The following is a 23,033-nucleotide window of genomic DNA, read 5'->3' on the forward strand; positions in this document are numbered from 1 at the left end:
GGGCCACAAATGGCGTCTGTGCTCCTGCTGAGACAGGTGCCACAGCCAGGAGAAAGGCCAGCACACTGAGAACGCAGAGTGGACGTCCGAGAGGCTGGGTCCCCGAGAGCATCCCTGGGCAGACAGACTGACACCAGCGCCACAGCTGCGGGCATTTCTTGCCATTTGATAAAAATAAGTCCTTGATTGGTTAAACCTATTGTTAGTCAGGTTTCCTGTCACTTTCAGGTGAACAGTCCTCAGATCTACAGAACAGAACGTCACTGTCACTGGCTGTCATTTTGAGTCCAGGAATGCATTTGGCAGGAGCCCTAAAAGGTTGTGGGAAGTAAACAGCCTGTCTCCTCTCTCAGTGCATCAGACTCCACAGCCTCTTTTAGAGATGTGAACTTTGAGTAGCTACCTTCAAATAAAGAAAGGCCTGCTCTTGATCTTGGCTCTGGAAACCAAAGAACCTCTTATCAACTGTGCTACAGAGTCAGGAGCACCTCCATGGAAGCAGGGTCCTTTTTTCTTTCTCACACCTCAAGCAGCGAGCACCAGCAACGCACTGGGCACAGGGCCAACGCGTCCCCTTGCAGAAAGGATAAAATGCGGCTGCTAGCTCCCAGCCTGGTCACGGCGCACGCCTCCGAGCGCACACAGCTCCACCGCGCGCGCACGAACACAGCTCCCACGCGCACGCGCATACGGCAGCCCATGCACATCCCGGAAGATCAGGCCGCCGAGGATTAATCTCCTCATTTGAAAAGAGGCCCAGGAAGATTAAGTGATTCTCCTAAGATTAGAATGCAGCTGTGCCAGCAGCCAAGACAAGAAGCCAGTTCTCTGGTTCCAGGGGGCACGCCTGGTCCTGGTGTGCGTGGCCTCCCTGCACCAGAAGGCAAACCAGGCCTGCTGACCCCACTCTCTGCATCTCTGAAATGACAGCTGGCTCGGTTAACCTTCCAAGGGAGACATCAAGATGAACAAATTAAGCAGCAAAAACTAAAAGTAAACCATCAGTTCACAATTTGCCCTGAATTACTGGGAAAGGGAGAGGAAGAGGGAAGGGAAGGGGAGGAGGATAGTACTATGCAAAATTAGGTTAAAACAAGCCGTTTCTGCCTGGCCTGTGCTGCCGCAGAGGATAAAGCGTCGACCTGGAATGCTGAGGTTGCCAGTGCGAATCCCCGGGTTGCCAGTCAGGCACATAGGGGAAGCAACCACAAGCTGATGCTTCCCACTCCTCCCCACCTTTCTCTCTCTCTCTCTAAAAATCAATAAATAAAATCTTAAAAAACAAACAAAAAATAAGCAATTTCTCATACCAGCCATAAATTAGTAAAAAAGAATTTTAAAAAAATCTTTTACAAGAACATCAGAAAAGAGCCAAATATCTAGGAAAACCTCTCACAAGGACACAAAGACCTATGCACAGACAAGAGCAAAAGACAGAGAAACTGAAGACCCTGTAAGTGGAGGGTGCATCATCTCATGGAGCAGAAGATGTTCATTCTCCATTTCATTCTACAGATTCAATATAGTCCCAATCAAAATGCTAGCAGAATTATTTTTCTGGAAACCAGGGAGGTGATTCTAAATTGTAAATGGAAATACAAAGGGGCCATGAACAGCCAAAACAATCTTGGGGAGCCTACCCTATCCCCTACCTAGGTTTATAACGCTCCTATAACTAGAGAGTACCTGCTGGTGAGGAATGGACAGACAGACCAAAGGAACCAATAGGAAACCCCAAACCTGACCATACACATGGACGCTGGGTTGAAAACAAAGACCCCCCTGCCCTGCAACAGAGAAAGGACAGTCTTTTCAACAATTGGTACTTTTTAAGCTAGATATCCATATAAAACAAACAAGTATTGACTCTACATGTAACAACATACACAGAAAAACACTTCCAGGTAGACTGAAGATCAAAATGTAAAAGTTGACAAAACACTAGGATCACATGACAGAATGTCTTCCTGACCTTTAAAAAGGCTTTTTTGTTTTGGTTTTTCTTTAAAGTGAGTAAGTGAGAGAGAGAGACAGACAGACAGACAGAAAAGGGAGAGAGATGAGAAGCTTCAACATGTACGTAGTTGCAGCATTTTAGTTGTTCATTGATTGCTTCTAATATGTGCCCTGGGCTGAGGGTGATGGCGCTCAAGCCCAGCCAACGACCCTGAGCTCAAGCCAGTGACCTTGGGATTTTGAACCTGGGTCCGTAGCATCCCAGGTCAACACTCTATTCACTGTGCCACCACCTGGTCAGGCTTAAAAAAAAAACACAACGTTTTTTAACAGAATTCAAAGAGCACTAACCATAAAAGACAAGAATAAGAAACTGGACTACCTTAAAAATAAGAATTTCTGTTCACTAAAAGATACCATTAAGAAAGCGAAAAGACAACTGCCCTGGCTGGTAGCTCAGTTAGTTAGAACAGTGTTTTTCAACCGCCAATCTGCCAAGCAATTAACCACCCCAATGTTGTATGAAGATTTTAGACCCAATGATCTTAGTTGATTTGCTTATGCTCAGGGTGATTTCTGCCTATGTGGTCCCTAAAATTATTCTATTTTCAACAGTCCCCAAGTGTAAAAACTTTGAAAATCACTGGGTTAGAACATCATCTTGACACACTAAGGTTGCAGTGTGACCCCCCACTCAGAGCACATACAAACGTCAACCAGTGAGTGCACAAATAAGTAGAAAACATATCAGTATTTCTCTCTCTCACCTGCCCTCTCTCTAAAACCAATCAGTACAAAAATAAAACAGAGTGAAAAAACAAGCCTTAAAATGGGAAATAGGACAACTTGTATCCCCCCCTCTTCCAAGGGCAATTTCACAATGCCTGGGGACATGCCTGTTGTCACAGCTGGTGGAGGGAGTGTACTAGGCCTCTTAGTGGGTAGAGGCCAGAGATGCTACCATACATCTTACAATGCACAGGACAGCTCCCCACAAAGAAGAATTATCCAGACCAAAATGTCAACAGTGGTACAGTCAGGGACCCAGACGTAGGGCAATCAAAACTCACCTGAGCTGACATGACAGCTCTGGATATCTGTGTGGTACCTTTCTCTAATGCTGGATCTACACTTGCTCCCAAACCAGTAACTCCACTCCTACGTCTGTATCTAACCAGGACAGTGCAGTAGATCGTACACCAAGAGCCATCCAAGAGAACGTTCCTGTCAGTGTCCACAAACGTCTCCTTTGTGGGACACTGCACAGCAGTGACAAAGGGTAAGAACCAGGCCTCTAAACTTCATGAGAGGATCTCACGTGCTGAATAAAAGCCAGACATTAAAGAAACCATACCAGCCTGACCAGGCGGGGGCACAGTGGATCGAGTGTTGGTCTGGGACACAGAGTACCCAGGTTTGAAACCCCAAGGTTGTTGGCTTGAGCACGGGCTCATCCAGCTTGAGTGCAGGGTCACAGCTTGAGTGTGAGGTCACTGGCTTGAGCATGGGATCATAGACATGATCTCATGGTCGCTGGCTTGAGCAAGGGGTTACTCACTCTGCTGTAGCCCCTCTGCGGTCAAGGCACATATGAGAAAGCAACCAATGAATAACTAAGGTGCGGCAATGAAGAATTGATGCTTCTCATCTCTCTCCCTTCCTGTCTGTCCCTATCTGTTTCTCTCTGTCTCTCTCTGTCCGTCTCAAAAAGAACACAAAAAAAGAAACCACACCATATCGTTTTTATATAAAATTCCAAACAGGTAACAGTCATTTGTGGGTTTAGAAGTTTGAACAGTGGTACATGCTGGAGAAGGCAGGAACGAGCAGAGGGGCAGCACGGAGGCCACTGAGGTGCCGCCGCACTTGGTGAGCGAGTGATGGGAGGGGCGGGGCTTGGGAGACAAAGTCCCATTTCTTGCTCCAGAGAGAGGTTAGCTGGGTGTGCTCGCCACATGAAAGTCACTGAGCACACGCACATACACTTATATACACATACACACATCAATTTCAAAATGGACTTAAGAAAAATCAGCAGGGGCCTTGGCTGGGTGGCTCAGTGGACAAAGCGTGTCCCGGTGTACCAAGGTCGCAGGTTTGATTCCCAGTCAGCGTAGGTACGGGAGGCCATCAGTGAGTGCACGACTACATGGCACAACTTCAGTGGAAGAGCGAGTTGATGCTTCTCTCCCCCCCTTTGCCCCAACTCCCCCCTCTCTTTCTCTATCTCAATCAATGGAAAAATAAGAAAGATCAGGGGCCAGTACCTAAGGTCTTCTGTCCAATTCCTTAGCAACTACTGCCCTTTGCGACGTGCAAGGAGACCAGCATGGTGTGCAGAGCCCGGGGCCAAGCTGCAGGTACCTGTCTCTTGATGGACACCAGCTCCATGTCCAGCTGTCTCAGCACCGTGGTCGCAGCAGTGGCGTTCGCAGAAACGGCCTCCACATCTTCTTGAGAAAGAAACATTCCTTTGGGGGGTTTCCTTTTGGCTCTATTTTTAGCTTGAGTACTATGCTTTTCTTTCTTGATCTGAGGAATTGTCTCGGTAGGGGGCACCTGCATTGATAGATATATTTTGATAAATGAGATGCTAAAATAATTAAAATGCCAAATGAACAGTAATAACCTTATTTCCTCAACATGGCTCCAAACAATCTAAGACACATAGCCAGATAAATGCTAATTACCATCTACAAATTCTAACAGGTAGTTAGTTCACAGAGAAAATCACTGACTATTGAGTTTTGACTAAACTCTTTAGAGTGGATCCCGTTTCCTTCTTGTACAGCTACACCCTCAATCTACTCCTTTAAACCTGTGCAAGTGAGTGTTCTCAGCTTCCGGCAGTAATACAGGAACTCCTGAAGAACATGCACTCTTCCGCTGAGCTGTGCACAGATGGACAGGAGCTATTGTATCCTAACAGCCCCTAGCGATCCAGATGGACACGTGAACACAGGACGATGAAAGACGCAGCACACGTATAAAGACTTACTTAAATCCCTTAAATTAGAAGTTTTCAAAAATATATGAAACTATGTCTTTTTTATATATCTTTTTTGGGGGATGACATTTAACTTTTAGAGCAACTGTGCCCTAAATGTTTGCTTCAAAAAATATATGCTGTCATTTAAAATGCACTACTGCTGCTAATTTTTTAAAGTGCTTTCTCTAAATTCAAAACCTCCAGAAATGAGATGCAGTGAAATCTTGGCAAGGAAAGGATAACGTCTTTCTGATAACCATTTTAAGAAGAAATTTATGAAATTGTACATAATCTCATCTCGTTAAGAGTAATAACATTTGCTGACAGTGCTGAAAATGTCTTCGCGTTATAAAAGCCAGATAAAAGCCCACACGCAGAGGATGGCGGTGGTGGTGGCACGAGAGCGGGAAGTGACACGGAGTCTCAGGCGGTCAGCGGGGCTCTGCACACTCGCCGTGCCGGTTAGTAGTCAGGACCACCTATCTGACGGTGTGTCCGTCTTTGTAACATTTTAGTATGTACACAAACTATGATTTAACCATTTTCTAATGGAATCAGAAATTGAGCTATACAAATAAGAATTATAGAAATTAACATAAGATCAACCCTTTCCTCTTCCATTTAAAATGTTTCATTTAAGCACCTAGTAGACAATGCGTCAAAGCAAAGCTTACTAAAAATCGAAGTACGATTTCATGTTCTCAGCAATCTGAACTTAGGAAACCCTTCAAACAATCCTGTTACTTGGACGCTCATGTAAATCACTGGCGTAAGTGCCATCCGGAAAGAATCTAGTTTCCTTTTTGGTAATAAGTGACATACCAAAAGAAGCCTGAAAAAGTTATTTAGGACACTTGGACCCAACATTCAACTTCCAGAAATTAATTCTAATGGAAAACATTAAGTGCACAAATAGTTATGAGAGCAGCATTTTCAGCATTGTTTGTAATATCAAAAACTAGGAGAAAACTGTAAAAGCCCACAGAAGATTATTCAATTATGAAAGCTTTGTGTGATGCGGTAACATACAGCTGTGTACACAAACGTATTTGGCCTAAAACTATGTTCCAGATAAAGTAAACCTGAAAGGTTATAAAACTTATATTAAGATCCCATTCTTGTATTTTTTTAAAAAATGAGTATGTATTCAGAATTAAGTATACAGGGTTGCACTTTTTACAGAGGAAGTCACCTGGAAAGAGGCACCAAAATGTTAATGGCGATTATGTGTGCAAATTGTTTCATTTTCTCCTTTTTGGTCAGCTGTGTTTCTTACTTTATGGAAAGCAGGTAACAGACTTTCAGCTACAGAGACTAGACCCAACAGCGGTCAAAGGGGAAAGAAGAACAGGCTGGGAGGAAAATGGGAAGGGATTAAGCAAAAACCAATCCAAAACAAAACAAAAAACACACTTTGTAGCCTGACAGTAGCATGGTGACTACCAGAGGGAAAGGGGCGGGGGAGGCAGAAGAGGGCGAAGGGGAGAAATGTGACGGAAGGACACTTGTATTAGGGTGGTGAGCACACCAGACAATACTGTATATAGATGATGTGTTACAGGACTGCACATCTGAAAACTATATAATTTTATTTACCTATGTCATCCCAATAAATTAAAAATATAATTTGATTTTCTGCCTGACCTGTGGTGGTGCAGTGGATAAAGCATCGACCTAGAATGCTGAGGTCACCAGTTCGAAACCTTGGGCTTATCTGGTGGTCAAGGCACATAGGAGAAGCAACTACGACGAGTCTAATGCTTCCCGTTCCTCTCCCTTCTCTCTCTCTCCTCTCTCTTAAAATCAATAAATATCTTTGAATACATATGTATTTTTTTCTGAAGGGATATATTATTGCTGTAATTTCATCTTTAGTATGTCCAGACCTTTCTGTCTTTCCATGCCTAGAACAGCTGTTCTCCTGCTTTAGTCCTGGAGACAGACCCTTTGAGAGTACAGTGTACTGAACGCCAGCTCTGCCTTCCTTCAGAAACGCTCTTCTGCAACCGCACAGAGAGTCAGCCGCCCAGAGTCATCCCTGAGGCCTGGCTGAGGAGCTGCGGGCACCGTGCGCGCAGAAGGAGCCCCTTCTGTAGGTACCACGGCGGCACCCAGGCACGGTGGGGAGGGCCTGCAGTGGTCCCACATATGCTCTACTCAACTTTACGAATGGACAAAAGAATGCAGGACTGCAACCCCCGTTTCAAGAGGCTAAGGTCATCTCGACACCCTCGTTCTCAGTGGAGGTTATAACAGTCACCCACAACTGCAGGGGTTCCTGGGTGTCCTGTGTCCAGACACCAAACCACCAGCACAAGGACTTGTAAGAGGTGGGTGACTAAAACTCCACGCATGAGGCTCACCCTTGCGTGACCTGCACTGCTGCTTCTGCGTAACAAGAGGCCCTGCACCAAGCCCCTGTCAGCCCCCCACTGTCCCCTCCAGCCCAGAGTGTACAGCGCGCTGGGCCAGCAGCAGCGTGGAAGGAGCCACGCTCTAGCCAGGCCTCCGAGGCACCACTCTAACCCCAACTCTAACCCCACTCTCTAACCGCTGGAGCTGCAGCTCAGGGAGGGTGGCAGCGAGGGCAGCACCCGACAAGCCGTCTCTCACCACTGTGATTTTTCCTTTAAAACGTCTTTTAGTCACATTTCTTGGCTCACACAATTCTAAGTCCTATAAAGCCAAGTTACTGTATATCCCCATGTATGAGATGCACCTTTTCCGAAAAATTTGGGGTCTAAAAACTGGGTGCATCTTATACAGTGGTTGTCGTTTTACTCGCATTTCCCGTTTTTTCACGCTTGTTTTTGTGCTCATTGTTGAAGATAGTGATTTGTCATCAGACAAAGATGAGGACAAGCTAATGGACGGGAGTTTTGACAGTGATGAGTTGTTGTATGAATTTTATGATAAATAAAACTAGAGTTCAATAACTTTATGTAATACATTTTTTTTCAAACTTTAGGCCTCAAAATTAAGGTGCATGTTATACATGGGGAAATACGGTATTCCTGTTTAAAACATCATGCCGTGATGCCTTGTACAATACAGCACTTCATATATTAAGTAGAATAAGAGGAATAAATGTTTTTCTATGAACCAGCAATAAAATTTATTTGCCTAAAGGGGAAAAAAATACCTCCTTTTTGTTCTCCTTATTTTGATCAATTTCAAGGTCAATGGGATTGTTTCCATTTGTTTCTTCTAGTTCATCCTCACTGAAAGACAAGAAAAAGTTACTGAGAGTTATTTTGTATTAATTTTACTTAATATATAAATATAAGTGATAAACTGATTTAATGACAGATTTAACATAAAATTGGTATGTCTTTGGACTGCTGAGATAAAAACACTTTTACAAGCGAAAGAAAATACCAATTCCATAGTTTAGTCTAAACAATTAAACTATTAAAATAGCTTTCTAACTCTCACACCAGGCTTATAAATCCTGTTGCTTTTTTTTTTAAGATTTTATTTATTAATTTTATAGAGAGAGGAGGGGGGTAGCGAGAAGTATCAACTCATAGTTGCTTCACTTTAGTCATTGCTTGCTTGTTTCTTGTCATGTGAGCCTCGATCGGGCAGGCCCAGGGTTTTGAATGGGCAACCTCAGTGCTCCAGGTCGATGCTCTACCCATTGCGCCACCACAGGCCAGGCAACCCTGCTGCTTTATACATATAAAGTGTTTTCTCTCAACTGGAAATACCAAACTTCAGACACTTATTTTATTTCTCCATAATTATCTAGTAGAGAACTGGGACACAATCATCAGATCTAACAGAAATTGTTCAAGAATCAAGTCCCACTGCACCAGGAACAAATTCACCAACAAGTAGAAAGGCATTCTTCCTCTTTCCCTGCACGGTGCAGTTGTGTGGAGGCGGAAGCTTGAGTGTGACAGCCATAAGCCACCGAAAGGCACTGCCCGCAGGAGGTGTGATGGGTATTACTGCTGCTTTACAAGAGGTGTTGCAGCCCTCATCAGTGATGTAGTGCAGAATACGCGGGCTCCCAGAGCCCCACGCCGATGCCCAGCCAGCTCTGCGCATCTGCCTGCAGCTGAGATGAGCCTGCGTCCGGGCAGGCTGGGGGGGGCTTAGTTCAGAGTGCCACAGCTCCTCATGAGGCCAACAAGAAACGAAGGGAGCGGGCAGGCCTCTGTAAAACAGACAGGGAAACCCTGAACAGCGCTGCTCCTAGCAGGGTAGTGGTGAAGGACTATGGCAAAGGGAATCAGGCAAGGTGGCATCGAGGAATACTTCAAATACAAGACATGAACAAACTTGGCTTTTGTTTCTCAAAAAAAAAAAAAAAAAAAGGCATTCTCAAGCCCACCTGCCCATCCTGACCACCCAAGTCTGAGCACGGTAGCAGGGACAGCTGACATTTTAAATTAAGTTCATCTCAAAAAAGACATTCAACTGATGTGGTTCTTCCAATGCTTTTCCTTATATTCTTCCATGTAGTGTTTCTTATTAAAAGGAAAAGGAAGCTCTGTGGCAGGTGGGAGTTTTACTAAGGAAGGAGAAAAAGGGCCCCAGCTGCCGGCTCCCAGGCGAAGGGCAGGGGCCACAGAGCTCTCAGGTTTCCCAATGTCCACATCCCACAGGGTCTCAGACACCCACCCCAGAGGACCAAGCCTACTGTGCTGCGCCTCTCCCCACCCCACACTCCCACGGCTGTGCAAGTCCTGGCTGAGGAGGGTCCAAGAAAAGAAAGGAGCTGGGTGGAGGGAATTCTGCCCCAGTCACTGTCACTGCTGCCAAGACAGGTCCCATCAAGGAGACCAGCAGCTCTGAGAGGGGGCTCCTGCCATGCGGGGGCCCTCCTCACCGCACCCGAGTGGGGGAGGTGCCCACGGGCGGGAGGGGCCCTCCTCACCGCACCCGAGAGGGAGAGGTGCCCACAGGCGGGAGGGACCCTCCTCACCGCACCCGAGTGGGAGAGGTGCCCAGGGGAGGAGCCCCCTGGCCTGCCTGCACCCGAGTAGGTGAGGTGCCCACGGGCGGGAGGGGCCCTCCTCACTGGTCTGCACCTGAGTGGGAGAGGTGCCCATGGGTGGGAGGGACCCTCCTCACTGGCCTGCACCAGAGTGGGGGAGGTACCCATGGGTGGGAGGGACCCTCCTCACTGGCCTGCACCAGAGTGGGGGAGGTGCCCACGGGTGGGAGGGACCCTCCTCACTGGCCTGCACCTGAGTGGGAGAGGTGCCCATGGGTGGGAGGGACCCTCCTCACTGGCCTGCACCAGAGTGGGGGAGGTGCCCACGGGCGAGAGGGACCCTCCTCACTGGCCTGCACCTGAGTGGGAGAGGTGCCCATGGGTGGGAGGGACCCTCCTCACTGGCCTGCACCAGAGTGGGGGAGGTACCCACGGGTGGGAGGGACCCTCCTCACTGGCCTGCACCAGAGTGGGGGAGGTGCCCACGGGTGGGAGGGACCCTCCTCACTGGCCTGCACCAGAGTGGGAGAGGTGTCCAGGGGAGGAGCCCCCCTCTCCCACCTGCACCCGAGTGGCAGAGGAGCAAAGGAAGCAGCTGGGATGGCATTTCACACTCAGCACAAATCTCAGTCTACTGTCGTATTGAATTCTGACCTCAGCTGAGCAGATTGCATCTGTTTGCAGTTAAAAACTTAAACACAGGAAATGAGATCTGACATATAATGGGAAATAAAACATTTTCATCAAAAGTTGCCGCAACACTGAAAACAAATTCAGTACGCAGGTCTGCCACACTTGCGGTTATGAGCAGTTCCGATCCATAAACATACCCGCTGGTATGTGTGCTGAAGACCAAACCGAGGCAGACACACCAAGGCCAGCAGCCGCCAGCCCTGCACGTGGCAAGAGCTCTGGCGACGTTCTCGGCATTGCTCTCACTCGGTCTACTTCGGCCAGATTTGAATTTTCCGAAAGTGATACTCAACTCTCAATCTGTTCCCGTTATTCTCTTTTATTTGAAATCATAATAATGGGACCAAATTATTACTAATTTACAAATTAATATACAAAGTGTGAAAGTAAAAATTTTAAAGGCCACTTATATTACCACTAACCCACTACTGAGATCGAGTGTGTGCACTGGCTCTGGGCTTGAAGCATCTCCAATGGCCGAGGAAGCGACCCGAGGACGGAGAGCACCGAACAGAAAGGGCTGTGGGCAGCGCCCCGCCCCCAGCCCGGCCGGCAGGGAGCACGCACCCCACTGCGCATGCACCCCACTGCGCACGCACACATGATGACTGAGCTGTATCCTTTCATGAAACCATGCAGTGTTTCTCACGCGCTCACATACACAAGCAGAGGCTAAAGAAGGTTAGGAGGAAACCTAAACTGTGCTGGCACCTGCAACAGCTCGCGCGACAGTGTTTCGCACCAATCTGTGGGAACACGCCCGACACAGCTCAACCCAGAAAGCAGCAGACCTGCGATGAACAGAAGATGCCCCGAAGGGGCATGCAAGTCCTCTCGTTCAGAACGGAAGTCACGGCCCGCAGAAGGAGCAGCGAGAAAAGATGCCCACGGGACAGAACGCCACCACAGTAACCCAGCTCGACGGTGCGGGGAGGACAGCTGTGTGTCGGTCCTGCGCAGGAAGGCGCGCAGGGAAACGCAGTCCCCAGCTTCCCTCTGTGTGTGCGTCCGCCCCCCCCCCCCCCCCCCCGCCTGCTTGCGCGGAGTTCCGGTGGCTCTGCATGACCCCGAGTGGTGTGGTGAGAACCCGTGCCACCAACCTTTCCTCCCGCTCGCGCTTCTGTTTGCGCGCGTGGCGATCCATCACGCTGGTCTTAGTCCTCGTCTTCTTCCAAGAGTAGTAAAATTTCACCAGACTGGCTATAGACTTATCAGGAAGCTAAATATAAAAAAGGAGTTGGTTAAGATTTAAAGCTAACCTTCCAGAATCAAATGTGTACAGATCTACTTAATCAGGACCACTCTCATGTATTCAGAAACGTGCAAGTCAGAGCCCTTCTCCAATAAGGGAAGAAATTCAAGAGGAATTCTCAATACACTTTCAAATGACTAAGTGTGACTGTAAGTGAAGCTTAGCCCATGAAAGACTGTAAAGTCAGTTAAGACAAACCACAGTTTTCACTCACCTCAAGTCCCTAACATAATGTTTGGGCTATTTAAAAAAGAATTCATTTTAAGCACTAATGCAAGTGTCGACAAGCTCACGCAGTAGAAGGTCACCAAACCACATTCTAGGACGCGAGAAATAAGCGAGCCTTTTCCAGCAGACAGGGCCCCACAATCCCCATATTTCATCCAGTAACCACCACAGGTCCTTTCCCGGGACTAACTTCATGAGGAGCCTGAAGAAGAGACTGGGGTGTGGCAGGGTCACAGCCACCAGCAAGCTGGGAAGTGCCAGGAAATGCTCCACTGCAGTCACAGTCACGTGCAGCCTCTGGGCTCCCAGCAGCAAGCAGCGGGCTGCGTTTTCTAAAGGGGGCTTTCTTTAAAATGGGGATCCTCACGGCTGCGGGTGATAGCCCTGTCCCTCAGCTCTGCTGTAGAGCCAAGGGGCTGAGAAAAAAGACAAAGCAAAATCAAAAGTCTCATCTACTTACCATTTGTTGGATTCTATGGAAAGTTTTCCCATGAAAACTAAAGGCTTGCTCAAATAAGACTTTGTCTTCCACAGTCCACTCATCTGGGAAGGGGGTAAAGTTGGGCAAATCAGCCAGTGATTTTTCAATATTATGCTTATGCCAAAAGAGCATCCCAAGAGCCTAGAAAAATAGTACCAGGGAAATTTTAGAGCAAAAACATGAATGCAACACTGAAATGGAAACGAGACTGGCGGAAGAGGGCGTGTCCATCCCCTCCACCAGAAGACTGAACAGACCACTGACACACACACTGCTGAGTGGCCGTCAGGGGCATCTGACCTTCTGGGCACTAACTCACTTATCCCACAAGCCCTGTGAGATAAGGTCCACTATTCTCACTTTTCAAATTAGAATACACAGGCCTTGAGAAACTAAGTCACTTGCCAATGTCACAGTGCCAGCAAGTGGCTGGAGAGTCTGCAGGCCTGCAGGGTCACACTCGAATGCCTCTGCACAGGAAGGGAGAAGCTAAGTTAGAAAAGCACTTGACTGCTCTGGTATTTCCCAAAAATGCAAATATAAAAAGTTTCTTCAGCTCAGAAAGGAAGATACAAATGGGTAAGGAAGAACTTAGAAATAAGAGAGCTAACTCAGGAACCCTTTCCTGAGAACGTTTCCTGTATCATAACTCGGAAGTGAAAATGATCATACCGTTGAAGACTGGAGTATATAAAAATTAACACAAGTACATGTACCAATCATCCAATAATATTTACACTTTCTAAATAAAATTAAAAACTGATTATCTTTCTGGGCAAGGTGGTAAACTCTCTGAGCAGGGTTGGAAAAAGGAGAAGCATACATTTGTTGCTTTTAAAGATTTTGGAACTATCTTAGATTGTTTTTTTTAAACAGTTCTATGAAAAGAAATAATTAAAAATAAGGCCAAGGCTGAAAGAAAGAGCCCAATTTTATAAAATTTCAACTACTGGTACCTTCGGTCATTGGGATAAATGAAAAACGTTAGTAACTCACAGGCTGTAAAATCTAGATCAATGCCAAAGAAAGCTCTAATCCAACTTAATGTGCTTATTTTTAAAATAGTAATTAGAAGTACAGCTGAAATAAGACATTACACTCCTAGAGAAAAATAAATCTTGTGGATTTCTCATTAATAGTCTCCAAGCAATTTTTTAAAAAAGGCTTAGCTAAATTTTACAATCTGAAAGTGATTCAAAACTATTACTATTAAAACACTACAGGCTTGAGTGTGACAGCATGAGTCAGGAAGAAAGCAATACACAACCACAAACACGAGAGATCACACTCACAAAGGAAGCACCGTGCCCCAGTCTGCACCCTGGGTCTGCGCCACCCTGAACACTGCAGACATGCAGAGAGGCACAGGCACTGCTCACCGGGAGGGCCCCTTACACTCACTGCAGGCAGTGACAGGGACAAGAGCCTGTGTCATGCTGCTAGCAACCACCAGAACTGCTGATAGGAAACACTGCTGCTCCACACAGAACAAAAGGAATTCAACAGGTCAGCTCTACAAACTCATCTTTAACAAAAGAAAATCATGTCGTTACCTGTTCCATGTTGTAGCCGTGCTTCTCTTTGGCGATGGCGATGTACTCGTCCACTGAAAAACAAGACGGGGACTGTGAACAAACCCAGGCCAGAGCGGGCTCTGAGCACGATGGTTGTGACCGGCGGTGCTCGGGCCTACGCGCACAGAGAGAGAGCAGCGGGGATACACAGACCCGAGCTGCAGTCCCACCACGGGTCTTCCACGTAAGTCCCACAGGAAGACTCTGAGAATACATGCAGATTACAATTTTTTTAAAAAACTTGGTTCCACTTGTTTTCTATGATATACAAGAATAATTATTTAGAAAATTTTAAATTATTGAATTGGGGTGTTTTTTTTTAGTTTTGGCCAAGGCTGAAGAACAGCCTTAAAAATAACCTATTGTTATATTTAAAGAATCTAAGAAATAGCCTGACCAGGTGGTGGCGCAGTGAGTAGAGTGTCTACCTGGGACGCTGAGGACCCAGGTTCAAAATCCCGAGATCACAAGCTTGAGTGTGGAATCACCAGCTTGAGTGTGGGGTTGCCGGCTTGAGCGTGGAATCATAGACATGATCCCATGGTCACTGGATTGAGCCCCAGGTCTCTGGCTTGAGCAAGGGGTCACTGGTTCCATCCCCTGGTCAAAGCACATATGAGAAGCAATCAATGAACAACTAAAAAAAGTAACACAAATATGAGTTGATGTTTCTCAGAGACAGCAAGAGAAATTGACTCAGTCTCTAGAAGTTGTCACCCTAAAGAGGAACCTACTTCCACTCTACATTTTCTAGTCTTCTTTCCAAAAAAATAAGAGACTACTACTCTACAGAACCCCCTTATATTCACGTATGACTTTTCTATATAAATGACAAAAGTAACACAAGCTAAAAAACTCATGAGAACAGAACTGTATAAAACGAAGAGAGAAGTCCCCACAGCCCTGATCACTCTCCCTGCGAGCTCCCTCTCCAGCGAGGACTTTGGAGAAAACGGGCTCCGAGCGCTTGGCCTGCTGGTGACACGGACAGGACCACCGAGAACCCTGATAAAGCCAGAGCTCCAGCGTCTCAGCAGGCGGCTCAGTCATGCCAGGACCACAGTTTCCAGCTGTGAGGCAACTGACAACCCACTCAGAAAAGGAATTCATTCACTTATTAGCATATATTCTAATGCTACGGGAAATTCTCCCAATGATGAAGGAAAAAGCCAACTGGAACAGCTCGGCACACAGGGCAGCTGCTCGTTGCCACACGGAGGCGCTCACCTCCTGCTTCCTTTCTGAAAAGGCAGGTGCATACAGACTGCATACTCTGCTCGGGACACAGTCAAATTCCTGTCAGTGAGTGACTGCTACACTAACGACCTCAAAACTAAATGACTTTAAAAATGGGGGAGGAAATGACTCCAAAGTGTGTCCCTTGCTTATTACTTCACAACAAGGTAGATTCTGACAAACACAAGAAAAGCACGTTCAAGTTCTAAAGAAATGCTAAGGTGAGGCAAGGCTGTGTCTAGAAGCACACGCCCCCTGGAGGAGACCCAGCTGCCAATGGCAGCCCAGACCTGGGTAGGCCGTGGGCCAGGTGATCAAAAGAAGGTGACCCGAGTGTTCAAATGGGGAAGAGATACCCACAAGAGAGAAACAACTGGCAGAGAATTGAGGGTCAACCTCATGCAGAGGGCCTGCTTGAAGGGTTTCTTCTTTTTTTGTGTGTGTGACAGAGTCAGACAGAGGGACAGATAGGGACAGACAGGAAGGGAGAGGAATGAGAAGCGAGAAGCATCAATTCTTCATTGTGGCGTCTTAGTTGTTCATTGATTGCTTTCTCATATGTGCCTTGACCAGGGGCTACAGCAGACCGAGTGACCCCTTACTCGAGCCAGTGACCTTGGGCTCAAGCTGGTGAACCTTTCTCAAACCAGATGAGCCCGTGCTCAAGCCGGAGATCTTGAGGTCTGGAACCTGGGTCCTCCGCGTCCCAGTCCGACGCTCTATCCCCGTGATGGTGAACCTTTTTATAAAAACTGCCCACTTTTGCAGTGCTGGTCAACCTGGTCCCTCCGGCCTACTAGTGAGCATTCTAGCTTTTGGTAGGCTAGTGAAGCAACCAAATGGCACTGTGATTGGCCTACCATGAAAGCTGGAACAACCACTAGTGGGCGGAAAGGACCAGGTTGACCAGCACTGTAAAACTGGGTGGTTTTTAGAAAAAGGTTTGCCATCATGGCTCTAGTGCTACCACTGGTCAGGTGAAGGGTTTCTTCTTTTAAGCCAGAATCGATGAGCGTGCTACCAGTGAGCCTCAAACTTCTGCTGGCCAGTCTCAGCTGTGCAAAGTGTGGATTATTAACCTGAGCTGAATGAGGCATGTGTGGCATGTGCAGTCACCGTGGGCCACACACCGTGGAAGCAAATGCACGCGCAGGCTGCAAGCACGCCGCCGGGAGCCCGGCCTGCCCGTGGCTCCCGGGCAGGCGCCTCGACCGTCCCCTCTGCTGCCTCACTAACAGGTTCATTAAGCCTGCCCCCATTGCTGTTGACCATATTTGGCTAAAAAAACTTAGCTGGAGATTTCAGGGAAACAAAAGCATTCTTTGAATGTACTCTATTTTTAGCTCCTCTTTTGTTTAACAAAAATTAGTGGGTGATAGAAACAGTAAAAAAAGACCACTGCACCGGCTCTGATTGCGGCAGCTAAGGTCGGCTGCACCACCCGCCAGGGTGCACAGAGCAAGGCAGCCCTACCACGGCCACCTGAAAATACCATGATACCTACTAGCAAAACCAGTTCTCCTTCTTCCCATTGTCCCCGCGTGCAACAAAGATCAGACAGACATTCCCTGAATGAATGCTGGGGTGCCGTGATTGGCACAGTGTCAGTATTTCAGGCTCTTGTTCCAGCAAGTTAAAAGGCAGCGAGGCAGCGCAGGTCAGGTCTGCAGTGGAAAGACTCCGGTCGAACCTGGCTGTCGGCTAGTGGAGTGAGTTCACGGGTAGTGGTGCCTCGCACACACTTAGCACTAACACAGCCTCAGATCGTGTGTCCTCTAGCAACTCTCTGACCATCCCAGGAAGCAATTCTCACTAGCAAAGCTGGGTTGTCACCAGGTGGGGACGCAGCACTACTACAGGAAGTGTCCCCCCTGCCTCCTCACAGAAGGCTGGGACCAGAGTCAGTTCAGAATGAATACAGCCACCTGTTCACAGGCCTTGTCCTATCCCACCTTCCTGCCCTCTACCATCCTGAGTTCTTCTTCCCTTTACTAAGAAAGGGATATGCTCCCACCCCCATTTCTGGAACCCCTTTGCCTCCCCTACCTCTTTTTTTTTTTTTTTTTTTTTTATTCATTTTAGAGAGGAGAGGGGGGGGAGAGAGAGAGAGAGAGAGAGAGAGAGAGAGAGAGAGAGAGAGAGAAGGGGGGAGGAGCAGGAAGCATCAACTCCCATATGTGCCTTGACCAGGCAAGCCCAGGGTTTCGAACCGGTGACCTCAGCATTTCCAGGTCAACGCTTTATCCACTGCGCCACCACAGGTCAGGCTCCCCTACCTCTTTATAGAGCACACCAGGAGCCGCTGGGAGGGCATGATGAAAACCACAGTATGGGTTCCTGAAGCAGTCTCCTGAAGCAAAACTAAGCTTACAACCTGAGAAAATAAAATCCACTCCACCGCCCCAGAAAAAATACAAAAAAAATAAAAAAATAAAAGGGTGAGCCTGACCAGGCGGTGGCGCAGTGGATAGAGCATCAAACTGGGATGCGGAGGACCCAGGTTTGAAACCCTGAGGTCACCAGCTTGAGTGCAGGCTCATCTGGTTTGAGCAAAGCTCACCAGCTTGGACCCAAGGTTGCTGGCTCAAGCAAGGGGTCACTTGGTCTGCTGTAGCCCCCCAGTCAAGGTACATATGAGAAAGCCATCGATGAACTAAGGGGTCGCAACAAAAAACTAATGATTGATGCTTCTCATCTCTCTCCGTTCCTGTCTGTCTGTCCCTATCTATCCCTCTCTGACTCTCTGTCTCTGTAAAAAAAAAAAAAAGAAACAAGGGTGACTGGGTGCTTAGGATGGTGGGTAAAAGATGACACAGGAAGGGAGCAGGAGAAGCACACGCTACCCCGTCTTATCTCTGGCAACAATGATCTTGATTTTGCCTCGAAAAGATAAAAGGTTAACCAGTCAATCCAAGCTGGGGCAAGGAGCCACTGGTGGCAATCGTTAAGAAAGAAGTGATCGGGACGATGAGCGAAGTCCATGAGGCTGAAGGAAATTCTTGGCTGTTTCCATGGCTCTGGACCTTTGAACCCTGCAGCCCTCCTCAGTGCACAGGGAGGAGAGTAACAGGGAGTCACCTGGATGTGAAGGCAGCAGACCTGTCTTGTGTAGCTTAGCCGACATCCTAATTCATTCATCAGAAGCAAAAGGATCAGAGTTAAGTGTACTCTGCATTAAAAGCAATCTATCATTGCATGGTGCAATATTTTTAAAAACTTAACACTTTCTGCCTGACGGGTGGTGGTGCAGTGGATAGAGTGTCGACCTGGAACACTGAGGTTCCAGGTTTGAAACCTTGAGGTCATCGGCTTGAGCGCGGGCTTAACCAGCTTAAGTGTGGCACCATCAACATGACCCCATCCATGGTCACTGGCTTGAGCCCATGCTTGGCTGGAGCCCCCCATTCAAGGCACATATAAAAAGCAATCAATGAACTAAAGTGATGCAACTAAGAGTTGATGCTTCTCATTTCTCTCCCTTCCTGTCTGTCTCTCTCACTAAAAAATATACACACACAACCTTGAAAATTTCTATGGAAACCAAGGAAAATTGTCTAATCTTAAATTATGATGGACAAAAATATACATTATTCTGATTTTTAAAGACATACATGAACTATTTGATTTTTTGACAAGAACTTAAATGTTATGGGAAACACAGGTGAGTATGTTTCTCGGGTAACATCACTTAAAGGTGTAACATGTGAGATTCATCAAGAAACTTGACAATATAGTTATATGTACAGTGCCAGATGGGTATTGGAAATATCAGAGGGAACTCTTTGTAAAGTATATGACTGTCTAGCCACTATGAGGTACACCTGAAATCAATACAAAATAATACTGAATGTAAACTGTAACTTAAAAAGAAAATTTTTAAAATGCACCTGGTCAGGCCCTGGCCGGGTAGAGCGTCGGCCTGGCGTGTGGGGGACCCGGGTTCGATTCCCGGCCAGGGCACATAGGAGAAGCGCCCATTTGCTTCTCCACCCCGCCCCTCCTTCCTCTCTGTCTCTCTCTTCCCCTCCCGCAGCCAAGGTTCCATTGAAGCAAAGATGGCCCGAGCGCTAGGGATGGCTCCTTGGCCTCTGCCCCAGCAGAGTGACGCCCCGGAGGGGCAGAGCATCGCCCCCTGGTGGGCAGTGTCGCCCCCTGGTGGGCGTGCCGGGTGGATCCCGGTTGGGCGCATGCCGGAGTCTGTCTGACTGTCTCTCCCCATTTCCAGCTTCAGAAAAATTAAAAAAAAAAAAAAAAAAGCAAGCACCTGGTCAGGTTGCTCAGTGGATAAAGCATCATCCCCACGCACTGAGGTCGTGGGCTTGATCCTGGTCAGAGCAGGCATGAGAAGCACTCAATGTCTACACAACTGAAAGAACTAATTAAGCAGAACAATGAGCTGATGCTTATCTCTCAATCTCTCTCTCCTTCTCTCTTCCCCTCTGTCAAATCAATGGAAAAATTTAAGAAAAGAAAAGAAAATGAACAAAGTCTCTAAAGCCTAATGAGGCCTTTATTGAGCTACGCTAACTATGCACAGAACACTGTATCACGCAGCAGGCCAAAACACACAAGGAAAGTTAACTGACTTCCTCGAGTAGCCTGAAACAGCACACAGGGAACAGGAGGGAACATAAATACATAAACCAACAGTATGGATGTAGGATGGCAGGGAAATGCAAAGTGATCCATAACTAATGATGAAAATGATGGTGGTAATCAAGAAAAGCTTCCTAAAGATTCAAAATATAGTGATTAAGTAATCACAGTAGCTAACATTTGAGAATCTACTATGTGCCAGCCACCGTTCTAAGCTCCACACAAGGATTATGTTTGAAATTCTCTCCAATAAGTCTATTATCACTCATTCACACATGAAGAAACTGAGGCTCAGAGAAGCTGGGAAATGTGGCCAGGACAGCGTAGCTGGACAGAAGCAGAAACAGGACTCACACACACACTGGTGTCTGGCAGCAGGACCCATGATGCTGCACCTCTGTCCACGGGCCATCCGATCTCTCAAATCAAGGAATGGGGGAAAGGGCGCCCCAGATGAGAACAGTCTCCATGGCACAGAGAACTGAGCAAGGCTAATCACATCGTCTACCTAGCCCGATTGGAGTCAAGAAACAGAACTGGTCGGTGAAGGAAGTGAGAAAGCTGAAGGCTACAGGCAAACGGCTGCCTTGTATGAGGTTTCATTTGTCCCTGTGTTCATGTTTTAATCCAATAAATGACATGCCCAATACCATTAGTAAGAATCTCAAATTCAACTGCAAATGAGGTGGGGGGTGGAGAATGCAAATGTAAATCACCACAGTGGCCTGGCCTGTGGTGGCACAGGGGACAGTGTCGACCTGGAACGTTGAGGTTGCCAGTCGGACACCCTGGGCTTGCCTGGCCAGGCACATATGAAAAGCAATAAGCAAGCAATGAACAACTAAAGTGAAGCAACTACACTTCTCACCATCCACCCCCACCCCGCCTCTCTCTAGAACAGTGGTTCTCAACCTGTGGGTCGTGACCCCGGCGGGGGTCAAACGACCAAAACACAGGGGTCGCCTAAAGCCATCGGAAAATACGAACGACCCCCGCCAGGGTCGCGACCCACAGGTTGAGAACCGCTGCTCTAGAACCAATAAATGAAAATCTTAAAAAAAAAAGAAAGAAAAACTACCCCAGTAACCTTAACTCACCTGTGCAGTCCCCTAGCCCCTGGTCGGCAAACTGTAGCTCGTTATCCACATGTGGCTCTCTGGCCCCTTGAGTGTGACTCTTCCACAAAATACCACGTGCAGGCGCTACCTCGATAAGGAATTATCTACCTATATAGTTTAAGTTTAAAAAATTTGGCTCTCAAAAGAAATTTCAATCGTAGTACTGTTGATATTTGGCTCTGTTGACTAATGAGTTTGCCGACCACTGATCTAGATACCTGCAGAGTCAGAACACCTTGTGATCTTGTATATTCTATGCATAGTGAGAAGCTGACAGCACAAGGTGGGCTGAGGGCAAAGCTATTGCTTTAATACAGCTTTTAAAAATGTTTATTGCCCTGGCCGGTTGGCTCAGTTGTAGAGCAGCATGTGGAAGTCCTGGGTTCAATTCCCAGCCAGGGCACACAGGAGAAGCACCCATCTGCTTCTCCACCCTTCACCCTATCCTTTCTCTCTCTTTCACTCCTGCAGCCAAGGCTCCATTGGAGCAAAGTTGGACCAGGCACTGAAGACAGCTCCATGGCCTCTGCCTCAGGCTGCCTCAGGCTCTAGAATGGCTCCAATTGCAACAGAGCAATGCCCCAGATGGGCAGAGCATCACCCCCTGGTGGGCATGCCAGGTGGATCCCGGTCGGGTGCATGCAGGCACAAGCAGGAGTCTGTCTCTCTCTGCGCCCCATTTCTCACTTCAGAAAAATACAAAAAAAAAAATGCTTATTGCCATTATATTTGCAGTAGCATTAGGTACTGCAAAGGAAACATGGCACCATTTCTCTCATAACTCAAACTGAGCATCCCAAAATTTTCTCCAAGAAGACAATAACAAATATCTGAACAGCTTTTATTATTAAATTTAAAAATGTGTTATCGCTGTAAGTCAGAATCAAGGGGAGCTTAATCATTTAAGTAAAGCTATTATGCCACCTGGTGGGCACGGCTATTACTACAGTTAACATTACATTGACCCCCAAAATGTCTTCAGGGGGAAAAGGCGGCACAAGAAACAAGGACAGAGACACTGTCAGAATATAAGATAATGAACCAGTCCTTCCTAGGCAGTCATAAAGTGCTTTGTTTATGAAACTGCTATTTCTTAATGTAGTTTTGTTAAAATCCCACTTTATAGAAAAAGTTCCCACCACTTTCTGGCACCCAGTAAACACAAAATCCAGCCCAGTCTCACAGACAATCAGATCAAGTAGGAATAAAAAATATGAGGCCCTGCCAAGCCTCACACATACAGGGCAGCTCTGGCATCCACTCCCGCCCTCCTGCACCTCTCTATGGCTCTCCGTTCAGGATCAACTCATATGACTTTGGCTAGGTTCCACCCTGCCTCTGTGCCCCAGTGTCCTCATCAGTGTAAGCGTGGACGATGATGATCTAAAAGTGTCTTCTGGCCCTGGCCAGTTGGCTCAGTGGTAGAGTGTTAGCCCGGCGTGTGGATGTCCCTGGTTTGATTCCTGGTCAGGGCACACAGGAGAAGCACCCATCTGCTTCTCCACTTCTCCCCTTTTCCCTTTTCTCTCTCTCTCTTTCTCTCTTTCTCCCCCTCCTGCAGCCATGGCTCAATAGAAGTGAGTTGACCCCAGGAGCTAAGGATGGCTCCATAGCCTCTGCCTCAGGCACTAAAAAAATTCCTCTGGTTGCATAGGAGCAACAGCCCCTGATGCGCAGAGCATCGCCCTCTACTGGACTTACCAGGTGGATCCCAGTTGGGGCACATGTGGGAGCCTGTCTTTCTGCCTCCCCGCCTCTCACTTAATTTAAAGAGAAATGAAAAGGACTGTAGCATTCCTCCACTTTTTTTTTCGTAGTATGCATATATCTGTGTACCCTACAGAAAGGCAGATGTAAAACCTCCAGTATTTTAGAAACTGATTGTTGCTATAATGACATCTAGCTGTGACTAATGAAAACAGTTACTATCTCGTCAGCAATGCGCAAAGCCCACGGTAAAGAACG

The 23,033-nt window shown here is 47.2% G+C and overlaps 1 protein-coding gene across 1 annotated transcript in view; it reads right to left on the reverse strand.

Moving 5' to 3' along the window:
- The window catches only part of RCOR1 (REST corepressor 1), a 129,787-nt gene that overhangs the window by 11,101 nt on the left and 95,653 nt on the right, over window positions 1–23,033 (reverse strand). The window contains exons 4-8 of the mRNA XM_066274770.1: window positions 14,098–14,150; window positions 12,524–12,685; window positions 11,684–11,802; window positions 8,088–8,166; window positions 4,321–4,515 (exon numbers count right to left, since the gene is read on the reverse strand). Coding sequence (XP_066130867.1) covers window positions 4,321–4,515; window positions 8,088–8,166; window positions 11,684–11,802; window positions 12,524–12,685; window positions 14,098–14,150 — 608 coding nt within the window. The remainder of the gene's footprint in view (window positions 1–4,320; window positions 4,516–8,087; window positions 8,167–11,683; window positions 11,803–12,523; window positions 12,686–14,097; window positions 14,151–23,033) is intronic.

Source organism: Saccopteryx bilineata, chromosome 4 (genome assembly GCF_036850765.1).
Source record: "Saccopteryx bilineata isolate mSacBil1 chromosome 4, mSacBil1_pri_phased_curated, whole genome shotgun sequence".
NCBI classification, from domain to species: domain Eukaryota; kingdom Metazoa; phylum Chordata; class Mammalia; order Chiroptera; family Emballonuridae; genus Saccopteryx; species Saccopteryx bilineata.